This window comes from Drosophila gunungcola, chromosome 3R (genome assembly GCF_025200985.1).
Source record: "Drosophila gunungcola strain Sukarami chromosome 3R, Dgunungcola_SK_2, whole genome shotgun sequence".
Lineage (NCBI taxonomy): Eukaryota > Metazoa > Arthropoda > Insecta > Diptera > Drosophilidae > Drosophila > Drosophila gunungcola.
Genome location: NC_069139.1, coordinates 380,286 through 393,564, shown reverse-complemented (window position 1 = coordinate 393,564; position 13,279 = coordinate 380,286). Strand labels below are relative to the sequence as shown.

Below are 13,279 nucleotides of genomic sequence, written 5' to 3'. Positions count from 1 at the left end.
TAAAGAAGATTAAAACACGATCTTTTAGATGTACGAAAATTTAAAATCGGATTCAAATTGGAATCCTGGATACGTTTTCTTCAGAATACAATTGACCAGCAGTATAAATAAAATGTTTTAAAAAGATTATAAAAGATATACAATAATTAGCAGTAAGAAGCAACTTAGCGTAAAAATTGGTAATGTGAGTCCTCAAGTACTAGTAATGGCAAATTGCATTTTTAAATAGCGAAGGTACCAACCAATACTGCAAACTTTATCGCAAAAAGAGAAAATATACTCCCCGACAGTGTTGCCAGCAGCAAACTGTTTGAAAGACCGAGAGCGAAGGCGGAATTTTGGTATTTTTCTGCCTAAGAAGAGACAGGCACACTTGGCCGTAAAGAGCGTACATTGGAAAAAAATAAACTACAACACAACCATTAATTAAACTAGGAAAGCGCTGCGTTACATCAATTGAGAAAGCCGAAAGCGGGTTATTACTGAACCCGGAAGCACCGAGATCCGGTGTCCGGAGGCGGCAGACTTGGTTGCGCCAAGGAAAACGGAGATTTTCCGCCTGCAGCCGAGAGAAATTGGTAAGCACAAGGGAATTCTCTCCGCCTTTCCTCCGCTTCTCCCTTCACAACCCACAAATCGGGCATGCAGAATAACACAGAAACACAGAATTTATCGAATGCACATTTTTTGCAGATGCTCCCGGCAGAAGAATTTCGCCCAGAAAATAGTCGCCCGGAAATAAATCACAATAGTTCCTGTTCCTGCTTTCAAAATGCCAGCGGAAGAGTGGCCACAGTGAGGCCTCCGTGGCGTGAATTTCGCAGGTGGGTAACAATTAATAGTCATTAATATGGAAAGGAAGTAAAATGGAAGAACACTCGCTAAAGTTGCGCAGGTGACGCAAAAAGAACGGCAAACAAAAACACGCACGATATCGTGACGCTTTGCATTAGTACATAGACTTGCGATTCGGCGAATTCTTCATATTTCGCACATTTCAGCGAGTCTGGTTGCTGTTGTATATCGTATTATATCCGCAGTTTTTGAATCTCTCTGGCTTTAAACCAACGTATTTAATTGTTATATTAATCCCCCAATATCATTGGTTGGTGTGGTATTTTTATTTTCTAAACTGTTTATTAATTTTATTATATTTCCTTACCTCTCCGCTATTTTATAAACCTAAATGTCATGTTAACAGTAAATTTATTTCATCGTTTAAAAAAGGTGCCCCAGCTCATTAACAGAGACTCTGTTTTTAACTTGAAATTGAATGTCCCATTCTTAAAATAGTGATATCTTTTAAGAATCATGTAATGCGACATATTTTAAGTTAAACGAGAATTATTGCATTTTTAAGTAAATAAGGCTTTTATTATCATACTCATGCTATTTTTAGTTACATAAAATAGAACATAAGGATACAGCGTAGTTTATTTCCGTAATTTATTTATAGTTTTGAATCAGCAATAGCTCAAAAAGTTCTAAAAATTAACCAACCAGGTAAAGCTGTGTAAACTAACAAGCAATTGAAAATAGGATTTTTTGTGCGATTAAAAAGTTTTGTTAATATGTGATGTTATCCTAAATAGTATCTCCTTTACAGTCTTTTGCACAGAGCATGGAAAGCACGGATAGCAGTGACAGCAGTGGGGACAGTTCAAAATCCATTCCCCGGCCAGACTTTGAGGCCCTATCCGCCATCGACAGCCCCCAGCCGCAGTTGCAGTTGCAGAGCTCTTCGCTGGATGGGCAAATCGAGATGGAGTCGGTTATCGTGCCCAGCAAGCGCCAGAAGTACGTGGTCAGTGCTCCGCCGGGTTCGGCCAACGGCAGCAACCACTCCTCCAGTTCGAGTCCCTCGAACGCCAACGTGGGCTCCTCGCTCACCATGAAGCTGACGAAAGTGCAGCCGCAACAGCAAGTAGCAGCGGCCCGCTCCTCCACGCCCAACAACAAGGCCAAGGTGGCCAAGGAGATGCTTGCCCTGCAGCGCTCCCACATCGAGTCCGAGGTTCTGAGCAACTTTGTGACCGGAGTTGGCAAGCTAAAGCGCCGCAAGTCGCGCCATGCTCCCGGAAATCTCGCTACTCAGGCATCAGGCGGAGAGCTGTCCCGTAGTTTAAATGCAACCTCAAAAAACACAGGAAAATCTCTTAAGGTGGCTCTGAAGCGGAGCAAGAGCATTCCCGCTCCCATCTTGGACTCAGACGACGACTGGCAGGATGAGGATATCGACAGGGGCATCAAGATCTGCAGGCCGCGAGGACGCTCGATGGCCTGTGACGATGGCGAGCGGTTGGCTGAGCTGAATGTGGAGGACAGCAACAGCAATCCTATGGAACCAATGCTCACCCGCTGCCGATCCCGCAGCAAAACCCTCTCATTGAGCAACAGCTGGAGCAACGAGGAGAAAGCGCCAAGGCGAAGTAATTTACGCAGCGAGAACGAGGAGTTCGCCAAGAAACACAATGCTTTTCTTGATCGCATCATCCAAGATGACCAGGAATCGGAGCTGACGCTAAACATATCCGGCGAGGGCGATGGCGATGGCGACGCGGACTTGGAGTGGCCCAGCAGCGAGCTGGAGGTCAACAGCTCACTCTTCTCAGCCAAAACCCAGGAGGAGGAGGCGGCCGAGCGATTGCGTCTCATTTGGCAAGAGCCACCAATGGTAAGTTAAGTATCCTAGAATATTTTCAATATTCCAAACTTTAATATTTAGATATAATTAATAATGTTTAGCCCGTTATTCACAAACCTCATCAATCAAATTTTATTTACTTTAATCTAAAAGTAAGAACAAATGTATTTATATAAATACATAAATGTACATAATTTATATTTGCAAGGCTCGCTTGGTTTGATATGTTTATGTGTGTATACAGTCGTTTACATGTCCAATTATCAATCACCAGCTATTACTCGTTCAATATTTCTGTGCTCTTTGTTGAAAGTTGAACCTAAATATAAAGCCTTGTTAATGTTTTGCAATTCTCCATTATAGCCTGGCTGGGACCCTTTCTGCTGGAAGTGCCGGGAGTGCGGAAAGCTGATGCCCTGCTCCAAGTGCCTGCGCTCCTTCCACACATACTGCGTGCGACCCGCCACCACCAAGTTCGATTCCTCCTGGAAGTGCCCCGAATGTCAGGTGATCGAGGCAGCGCCCAAGAGGTGAACTTCTAACATTCCCGCATAAGTAGGACCCATTTGTAAAGCGATTTGTTCATATTGCAGGCTGCGGCGCAATGGTGTTTCCGTGGATCTGCTGAGCCAGCTGCTCTCCTTCGCCCTGGACCGCATGAAGCATGTGCGCGGGGTAAGTGATTATACTAATTTTGGGTGCAAGTTAAATTATGTTGTACTGTTCATCGAAGATTTCATTATCTTCTCAAACGTCACGCTCTGTTTGTTTCAAAGTCACGCAAAAAATATTGTGCACATTTATATAAACAGTTGCGGTCAGAGTCATAGCACAATACTAATTGATTAATCATTAAACTCAAAATATAATCCCCTAACTCAAGCATAAAAGCTGATCAATTCAACTTTTAGCATCGAAATTGCATTTTTGGGTGACATTGTGCCATGTGGGTCTGTGATTTGCCCTCTTTTCTCGCTTCAATTGCAGACCCTGTTTTTTCTCTTGCTTAGTGAACGTTTTCCGACCAGATAGACACCTGAAATGTCTCGCTGGCTTGCTGGCCTGCTGGGTTATTGGGTCCCAAGTTCACTTTGCGTACCCTTGACCCGGCGGCTACAGCTCCACATCTCCGCATCCGGCATTAGCTCCACTCCAATGGCAGAGCTGTTTAACGACTCACGTGGTTTATTTCTCTGCGTTTACTTATCTGCTATTCGATTGCGTTGGCCAAAGGCCTGCTTGTGTGGCTAATGGCTGGCTGTGCTTGTGTTTGTGAGGGCCTCGTGTACATGATAATGAGGTTTGGTCTGAGCTACGTTAATAGTCTGTTCAAAGCTTACAAGGGGATCCATTGAAAGGTTAATTATAAATGAATGCATCTCAGAGATATTAATTTTTTTCAAAGACTAAAAAGTATATTTTACTTCAAGCTTATTGGCTTTCTTGCACAAGCAAGTTGTTCGTACTATGTACTATGATGATTTATATGTTTGTTGATAATCTCTGCAAGGTTTAGTTAACAATTTAATTATACCCATGTTATGTGCAGACATAAGCAAAAAATGCAGAAATTAAGCAAAAAACTTTGAAAATCACTCAATTTAATTAGAGAAAATTAAAACAACTTTTTCTCGTTAAATGTGCTTGCGACTGAGAAAATAAATTAATTAATTAAACATATATACACAAAAGCAAGTAGAATTTCTAAATCCAATTGGTTACGATTTACAGTTGCGGATAAAGCAATAGCATCTGGGATTTTTATATGTACCATTTTTTCTTTTTGAAAATCAGCCCAGAAGAAAGAAACTGTTAGAGTAAGATTAAACATGTCGATTTTTATGAGGCATATGCAGCGCAAGTTTACTTCAAGACTTGACATCTCTCTGACGCAAAAAAAACCTTAAGTTCAGTTGAAAATATATAAAACCACACAAAAAAATTATTTCAAGCATTTAAAATATAAAAAAACTACGTTTAATTTAGTTAGTTTTAATTACCACCCCTTTTTTTCCTTTCCATTAGAATTGAAAATTCTGTTTGTGGGTAAATTTGCTAACCGAGTGACAGGTATATTATAGTCGGGTTTGGTCTGTACACAATTGTATATCTGTGGTCTCTATTGTAGACCATGGTTCGCGTATAAGTAAACTCCAGAAGCAGGAAGACGAACAAGGGACAACAACAGATAGCAATAACTTATATTTTCCCGGGTCGTTCCCAGTCCCTCCCTTACCGTCAGACCTCTTCCTCCATCCCTCGCATTGAGACCGACCTCCATACATACACAATGTGCACGTATTGGCGTATCTGGGGGATAAGCGAGAACTTGTTTTTAACCGACAGAAGCTCGACAAACAAACGCTCTCTTCGCCGCTCGATGAATTCGCCACAGACACTCATGCACCACTCTCCCTTTTTGTAACCACCCATATCCGCAGGCCCACAAGCTGCGTTCGCCGCAAGAAGTCTTCCCGCTGACGTACAAGAAGTACTTTGTGAACCCGGTGAGCTTCGACAGTCTGGCGCATAGCATCCGTAGTGGAGCTTTTCAGAGCACCGAGGAGTTCCTCTGCGAGGTCAAGTGGATTCAACACAACGCTCTTATCCTGGACGCCGGTGGTGAGTATATGGTCCTTATCATAGTGATTTCAACTCGAAAATTATAACTTATATTTTAAAAAAGAAACAATTTATTCATTTGCCGATATTAATCAACACAATTGAGATGCTTCTTGTTTATTTTTTTAACTCAAACTTATTCTGATAAATGACTAATTTATTACAGATGGCAAAGTGGAACAGGCCTCAAAGGCCGTAGTGAAAGTGTGCCGGCAGGAGGCCAACGAGATCGACACCTGTCCCGAATGCTACCTGAATGCCAACTCCAGCGACGAGTGGTTTGTGAAGGTGTGCCGGCATCCGCATCTCCTGCTCTGGGCCAAACTGAAGGGATTTCCCTACTGGCCCGCCAAGGCAATGGGCTCATCCACTTCAGCGCTGGTGAATGTTCGCTTCTTTGGCAAACACGATCGAGCTTTTGTGCCCGTTAAAGACTGCTTTCTGTACTCGGCTCAGAATCCGAACACACAAACCAGCAGGAGATCGGCAAGGGACTTGGCTGAATGTATTCGGGAGGTGGAGGTCCACATCGAGCACATTAAGCGGAAGATTGGCGCCTTCAATTACGCCGCCTACCGCACCGCCTTCGATCCGCTGGAGGAGCAACGGCAGCTGGAACAGATGATGCCCGGCGTGTATGCGGCCATCGATCGGGAACTTGAGCCAGCCAACAAAACGCCGCTGCAGTTTCTTATCCGCAAGACGGCGGGCGATAAGCTGTCCATAGTAAAGAAGACCAAGACCACGGAGTCAGGTAACGAGTCAGATCAGTCGCCCAGCCCCTCGAAAAAGCTTCCGGAGGCGGACAATGATACCGGAGTATGCTCGGGATCCAGCGAGCATTCAAAACTCAAGAGCAATAACTATGAGGTTATATCTAGATCAGGCGAATCTCTGACCGACTCTCGATGCAAAGTGCTGCTCAAACGGAAATCTCTGGCTGCTAAAACAGTTTTGGAGATTGTGGAAGCTCCGGCGGATGCGGTAGCCCCCAAACGAAAACATTCACTGAGTGATGCCAGTTTTACCAGCGAAACCAGCGACCACAAACGGAAGTCAAAGCATGCCAGGAAACTACAAGATCAGGATAGGCCAATTGGAGGGCAAGAAAATACGGTAAATGAACTGTCCGAATCTTCGAAAATTTCGGCACAGGAAGAGGAATCACAAAAAGCAGATGCAGCCAAAGAATCTTCTGCAAAAGAAACTGCTAACACTTTCACAGGAGCTTCATCTGCCTCTGTTGTTTCTGTGGTGGAATTGGTAAAGCGTCGCCAGGGCGTTACCATCACCAAAATACCACGCGAGCAGCAACAGACGGCAGTGTCAGAAAACCTGGCTGTGGTCGCCGTACCTGCTCCAACTGCTCTCCCTCCAACAGCTACACCTCCTCCACCTCCGACATCGGTAACCAAGCAAATTACACCAAAACGAACAGAAACAACGAACCCAAAACAATCCGAGGTTGAGAAACAGCAGCAGCAGCTGATCAAGAAAGTTATTCCATTTATAGAAATAAAAACGGAAGTCATGTCGGAACCCGAAGACGGGGAAATGGAGTCTATGCTTTCGGCTACACAACCTCTAACTGAGCAACTCCCTTTGCAACTGGAGCTGAATGAGAGGATAAGAATCCAGCAGGAACAGGCCTCTGATCCCACCCCCCCGCCAGTGGAACATCCACCTCCTGAGTTAGTCAAAATCAAGCAGGAGATTCTTAGTGAAGATGAAATGGAAACAGATCAGAATCAGACCAATTTTAGTCAGAGATTTGAAGCAATGCCTCCCATGCCCCTGCCTATGCCCCCGCCTCCGCCTTTGCCACTACGAGAAGAAACACCCGCCACAAATGACCTGGTTCGATTTGTGGGCGAAACCACCATCCAGAGGGTGAGCCAGAAACAGTTAGTTAAGTCAACGGACACAGCCGGAAAACGAAAGGCCGTGCAACATAATGTCCCGCCAGCTGCCCCCTTCGCAACGCCCTCTCCTGCTCATTCGCCAGTCCAGGCATCCGCCCCTTCACCTTCGGCATCTCCAAAGCCAACTATCCCGTTTCCGGGCAGCAAGCCACCATTGCAGGGAAATTTATTAAAGGGAAAGTCACCTTCACAACAGTCATCCCGGGCTAAAGCCGACCGTGTGCCTAATCCATCCTCCCCACCAGGAACTGCACCTGCCACCAGCACCACGTCGTCTTTGCTTCGATCCAACATGGTGGTGATTCCAGTGGAGCAGGCAGGCATCTGCAATCCGCACAGTCCCATGACGATCCCGGTGCCACCCTTGAGAGCCGTTTCCAAAAGCACGCTACAAAATAATTCAACGCTACCAACGCCCTCTTCCGTTGCGTCTACTTTCCAACCCGTTAGCTCCGTGTCTGTGCCACCGCCGTTGGCTGGCTTGAGTATTCCTCAAATGGCCAACGCCGCATCACAAGAACTACCGGCAAACAGTGGAGAGCCGGTTGGTCTGCTGGCCACCGCTTTGAACGGATTGACGACCGAATCTATCCCCAGTGAGTCCATGCCCAATGAGCCCATAACTCCGGGCTTGGCTACGTCTTGGAGTGAGTTGCTGCTGCGCTCCGGTGCACCAAAGTTGGTGGCTCGTCCCTGCGGGCCACTCCGGTCAGATGGTTCCCAGATCTATCCCTCTCAAGCTGGGCCCGTCTCGCAAAAACTAAAGGAGAATGCTCACAAGGTATGTTTGGTCGTGAAAACTCTTTTATACTAGCTAATAATACCGGCACTGTCACCTGCAGATCACGGACTACTTCATCTCCGTCATAGAAGACACGCTCAGCGACATGGCCACTGGAGACCAAAGCGTCCTGCAGGCCCGAATCGCCGGTCTGTCACTAGAAAACGAGCGACTGAAGCAGCACTACGACCGCCAGATGAACGACCTGCAGCGCACTAGCGAACTCATGATCGCCGAAATGCGCAAGACACTAGAGCAGGAGCACAAGCGCGTGATCAGCGATCTGCGTCAGCAAAACGCCCTTGAGCGGATGAGGGCGGTGGACGAGGCGAAGAAGAAGCAGTGGTGCGCAAATTGCATGCGAGAGGCACAACTGTACTGCTGCTGGAACACCTCTTACTGCGATTATCCCTGCCAGCAGATGCACTGGCCCAGACACTCGGCCACCTGTGGTCAGGCTGTCCAGGTGCCGCTGGCCACTCCAGTTCCTCCTGCAGCCTGCGGTCCGCTAATTGATCCTGGCCGATCCAAATCCAAGGCAGCGATGTCAACAGCAGCACCACCAACACCCAGCCCCAGTCCCAGCTCGCAAATAATTCGAACGGCGTCCGCCTGTCCACCTGCTGCTCCTGTTGCCAGCGTAACAAGCTCCAAAAAGTGGCCGCCCATGATGACATTAATAAATCAAACGAATCCGGAGGCAGTGCTGAAGCTACCCGCCACCACATATCTGCGGCCAGTGGTCAGCACGACGATGACAGCTACGGTCACGGCTGCACCACCTGTGAATAACAACAGCAACAACATGAACGTAATAATGACCGCCGCACCATCGACGGGAAACCAAATCGCCAATCTCATGCCCGCCCATCGGAATCTCCCTAACTTCAACCCCAAACCCGCCAGCCAGACGATTCCCGTGCAGCGCTTTAATATACCCGTAAGTTATTTGAAGTGGAATACACACTGCAATTACCTAACTTGCTTTTAATTTCACACGCTTATTAGTTACCCATCACCGTGAATACGAACGCGGCCTTTCTAATCTCCGATCAGCATCAGAAGCAGGTACCAAAGGGATCTGTTCGCAATTCTGGTAAAAACAACAGCCGAATGCGCCATAATTACAGCAGCAATACCAGCAACAGCAATCCGCAGGGTTTGCGCCAGAATCAAATGAATCAAGTGTTCCACCCGTAAAGAAAGACTGCCTGTAATTCAGGATATAGATTGTTTGATATTCCGGAGAAACTCAGAAACAGATTAATTGAATTGTCCGATCACTGATCAGCAACTTAAACTTTTCATATTTAACTTAATTTCCTCGAGCGCAGCTATTAACGGTGATTTGCTTTAAAAGTAAGAGACCCACAAATTAAATGCCGCTGAAAGACGAAAGTGTAAAGTAATAATACCATTTTATAATTAGGTTAAGGATATAGAATATGATGTATGTTATTGTAGTTTCGTTGGTTTTACTGTAACTTAACGGCCTAGTAAGTAAGAACGACTGTGCAGCCATGAGATGGACTTTTGCTTGAACGTAGCGACTAGCAGTCTATAAGGTCATCCCACTTCTCATCTAAAGCATTCTGTAAATTGTTTCTATCATATATATTACATACATGTTATGTATATTTAAATAAAAAAACATACTTTTAAAACGTAGCGGTCTATCGATCCAGTACAGTTTCATACTTTTAAGCAACGCTTGCTTACAGATGTGCGCGTGTCTATTTTTTTTCACCCGTTCTGTTTGTCCGGTTTGTCCATCTCTAGTGACAAATTAGTTCCAAACTAACGGATGTCTTCCAAGGGAGTGGCTTCCTGGCAGCCATCATTAAATGAAACAGCTATCCGCTGAACACTTGCTTGAAGCTCTGTTTTCTTGCTGAGTTTTCTGTTCGCCTGGTACTTCAAAATCATAAATTGACGAGTTTCCATGGAAAAATAAGTTTTGATCGGTCCAGTTGGACGGGAAAAATTTTAGATTTCTCGATTTGAAGCAACAGGCGAACATAATGTGTAGTAGGTGTTCGAATATCAGTTTGTGGGGTGTTAAAATCGCTTATTGGGGGCATTTAGCCCCCAAACACCTGTTTATGCTGGCTACGCCTCTGCTTACTGGAACAAAAGTAACGGTTGTTTTAAGCAGCCGGGAAGACGTGTTACTATTGGTCGACCAATGGGAGGGCTCCGCGAAATAAATTCCCAAAACCCAGCAGTCACCAACTGGGATTTCTGTAGGCCTGGTGTCAAAAATCGAAAAAATGTTCTTACTCGGACCACTTTGGTCGGGAATTTGGAAGATTTTTCGAGCTTAAACACCAGGAGAACAGAAAGTTCAGTATGCTACTGCGCAGTTTGAACTTCCAGATGTGCCCAAAAGGACGCTATAGAAACTTGACATTTTTTCCCCAAGGATGCTACATATCACGCAGACACGCTGCCCATTAGTATGCAACAATTTTCATCAAGAGATTACTGACCGACTGCCCAAATATATGCACCACTTTCAAAACGAAATGAAAGATGCTAAAACCCAGCCAGTCAGACCTTGTCGCATGAGTTTTATATAGAAAACTTTAATTATTCAATCAAACACCTGTGAAACAAAAATAATTTATCTAACTGGTTGGCTTAATCAATGTCCAACTTCTTAAAGTTTCCCTCAATGCCGAAAAGATCTGACGCATTTTTAGCCTTGCCTGGTCGGAGTTTCTCGTTGACCTGATGCCGCGTCTCAAACTCTAGAAATTCTTTTCGATTATCCAGCAACTTTTTGTAGTATACTTCTGCGAAATAAGTTTAAATTATTTTATTAAAATGATTTAATACGAAATAGGACCTTGACTCACCTTTGACTAAGCTTGTCTCCTCTACTTGACCTTCGTATTCCTTGGGAAGCATTTCCTTGGGCACAAACTTGTAAAATTGATTCAAGTCGCTGTGCATGTGCAGTACAGTGGACAGCTCTTTTTTCATAAACGGTGTCATCAGAGCCAGAATCTTGTCCATGAAAGGTACAATATTAATGAAATGAAAGCCCATTAGCCTAATGGCTGCCGCTTCCTAAAAAAACAAAGTTGGGATTATCCTTCTTGAAATAAAGCTTTAGTTTACTTACCTGCAGATAAAATAGAAACTTTTTCATTTGTATAAGGCCTATGCGTGCCACGTGGCCCAAAGAAGTGCCTTTCAAATCGATCACGATCAAATGCCCCGGTTGAATGCCATCTTCATACATCCAAAGATCGAATACCATACAGTATCTGGGAGAAAGAGAACAAGATCATTTAAAATCACTTGCAGGAATAAATATATTACTATTTTATTATTAGTATTTTAATCTTATTCTCAAAAAGTCAGAAAAGGTAAAATTCTATTTTTTCCTGAGTGCATCTCCTTGCCTGTTAAGCTGCTTTATTGTAAACTCTTAATTGACTGTTATTATACAGCAAATAACAATGATCTTTATAAACATACAGTGGTTGATGATCTGTGAATGCCTAAAGATTAAGGAGAAGTATTTTAGTATCTTAGCAAATATTTATCCGAAACGGCGAAATGAGCCGTGCGTGCTTTTGGATGCATTTTAGTTAGGGGTAGCACACTGTTCACTCAAAACATTTCGGACCTTCACTCTCTTAATGCCTTGTCATAATCACGCGTCATTTGTGACGTGGAAATTGTGCTGAACTGACAATAATTGTCAACCATTAATGTTAAGGTCCAGTTCAATAAGTGTTGCACATAAAATATTTCGTTTTTGAATGATATTTAAATACAAATTTTAATTTAGACTGGACCTTATAGAATCAAGGTTGCGAAAAACTTAAAATCTAAGGATCCTTCTTAATTTATTTTGTTTTGGTTTTTAGAACCCTCTCGCTCAGTTTTAAACAATTACACTTGCACCAAAAACACTTTTTCTAATGGCCAATATAGGACTTTCTTTTTTTATTACTATTTTTCCGTGTACTCACAGTTTCATAACATCTGCAAAGTTATAGTTAGATGTATTCAAGTCATCCAGCTTAGCGAGAATCACACGATAACCTTCGGGAGTGGCACCTGGCAGAGGTACAATAGAGCTGAAGAAATAATTAAAGGTATATATTAAAATAATTGTCTAAAAAAAGGTTGTATTTCATATAAACTAGTATCAGGATGCAACCCACACAGTTCTCATGGCGCGCCTGATCTCGGGCCGCTCGCAGTCGAGATTCACGAAGAACTCATCTAGGTGGGTGCGGGCCGTGAGGTTAGTGTCCAGGACCTGCTTGGCCACCTCCATGCTGGAGCGGCAGGCGTGGAAGAAGTGCAGGGCCTCGCCCTCCGAAAATCTATCCGAGATATGCGGTTGGGCGTGGATCCACTCGATGAACTTTTGAACCTCCGATCGATTGATCTCCGGAAAACGGCCATACTGATCGTCCAAATCGGCCTCCTTCATTTCGTGGGGCTGCAATGGGATTTACTTTTGATTATTGCGCTACTTGGCCCGAAACGACTTTCAGTGCGGACTACTCTCGAATGAAATGGAAATGGAAGCTGTTTGCTTTTGCAAGCAAAACTGGTTGGCGTTGGCCGGCTGACTTGGCGAATTCGGCATGCAATTGCAAGTGCTCGGGATCGGGATCGGTAATCGGTTTTTCGGCGGGAAACTGGAATGTGTTGGCTGGCCGAACCGCAGCCACTACATCACCCCACCCATCGTCTCCTTCATTATTCAGGAAAAACTAGCAACTGTCTTTCGTTCGTTGTTCGCACGGGAAGAAACAACAGTGATTTTGAGCATTATACAAATAATAAATAATAATTTGGAGTTGAAAAGAGCCAAACCCCTTATTTGTGGTTATATATTTCGATTCAACTTTTTTCAAATCTGTTCATAAAATGTTATATTAAATTTTAAATCCTCTGAACGTTGTTTTCTGTGCATTTGTCATCGGCTCATTTCACTTGTATCAGGCTGCTTGGAAGTTAATTTTTGTATCCGTCTGGAGCTGCTGTCTGTTATTATTGTATTTTTTCTCTTTCTTCAAAGTTGTATAACATGTGATCAAGTGATTGGGCGGTTCATCCATGACGGGGGGCTGCTATTATTATTTTGCGTGGCGTGTGCCCGGGAGATCGAGAGATTTCAGCTCCTTCATCAAAACTAAAATGTGACGTTCGACTGGCGAAAGGAAATTATATTTCTATATAAACGAAGATAAGAGATAGGGGAAGATGTAGTAAGTACGGTAAATAATTAAATATGTAAATTTAAGTATAATATGTCCAGTATTCAAAAACCAGTAAAAA

General features: G+C 44.1%; 2 protein-coding genes across 4 annotated transcripts in view; one reads left to right on the top strand and one right to left on the bottom strand.

Moving 5' to 3' along the window:
- Nucleotides 1-203: 203 nt before the first annotated feature.
- On the top strand, nt 204-9,637 carry LOC128266359 (protein kinase C-binding protein 1). Of its 2 annotated transcripts, none has more exons than XM_053002833.1 (9): nt 204-578; nt 694-824; nt 1,593-2,674; nt 3,008-3,174; nt 3,238-3,319; nt 5,086-5,266; nt 5,433-7,969; nt 8,031-8,909; nt 8,978-9,637. In XM_053002833.1, the coding sequence occupies exons 3-9, from the start codon at nt 1,622-1,624 to the stop codon at nt 9,167-9,169; spliced, it is 5,091 nt and encodes a 1,696-aa protein (XP_052858793.1). In that variant the 5' UTR covers nt 204-578; nt 694-824; nt 1,593-1,621; the 3' UTR covers nt 9,170-9,637. The 2 variants fall into 2 exon arrangements, with proteins under 2 accessions (XP_052858793.1, XP_052858791.1); XM_053002831.1 differs by having other exon boundaries at nt 205-578; nt 1,607-2,674.
- Nucleotides 9,638-10,534: 897 nt separating this feature from the next.
- LOC128266380 (clavesin-2) overlaps nt 10,535-13,279 on the bottom strand; it is a 50,065-nt gene continuing 47,320 nt past the window's right edge. Inside the window, exons 1-6 of one of the 2 annotated variants that reach the window (XM_053002870.1) lie at nt 12,500-12,559; nt 12,151-12,434; nt 11,956-12,063; nt 11,097-11,241; nt 10,828-11,041; nt 10,535-10,764 (exon numbers count right to left, since the gene is read on the bottom strand). In XM_053002870.1, coding sequence (XP_052858830.1) covers nt 10,610-10,764; nt 10,828-11,041; nt 11,097-11,241; nt 11,956-12,063; nt 12,151-12,425 — 897 coding nt within the window. In that variant the 5' untranslated portion in view covers nt 12,426-12,434; nt 12,500-12,559 and the 3' untranslated portion in view covers nt 10,535-10,609. Of the gene's footprint in view, nt 10,765-10,827; nt 11,042-11,096; nt 11,242-11,955; nt 12,064-12,150; nt 12,435-12,499; nt 12,560-13,279 lie in introns of those variants that run through there. The other variant, XM_053002871.1, reaches the window with a different exon arrangement.

What these genes read in the sequence shown, in the direction of transcription:
- LOC128266359 (XM_053002833.1), top strand. Translation starts at nt 1,622, where the DNA reads ATGGAAAGCACGGATAGCAGTGACAGCAGTGGGGACAGTTCAAAATCC. An exon ending in ATCGAGGCAGCGCCCAAGAG is followed by an intron (nt 3,175 to 3,237) that starts GTGAACTTCTAA and finishes TTCATATTGCAG; the next exon opens with GCTGCGGCGCAATGGTGTTT. An exon ending in TAAAGGAGAATGCTCACAAG is followed by an intron (nt 7,970 to 8,030) that starts GTATGTTTGGTC and finishes TGTCACCTGCAG; the next exon opens with ATCACGGACTACTTCATCTC.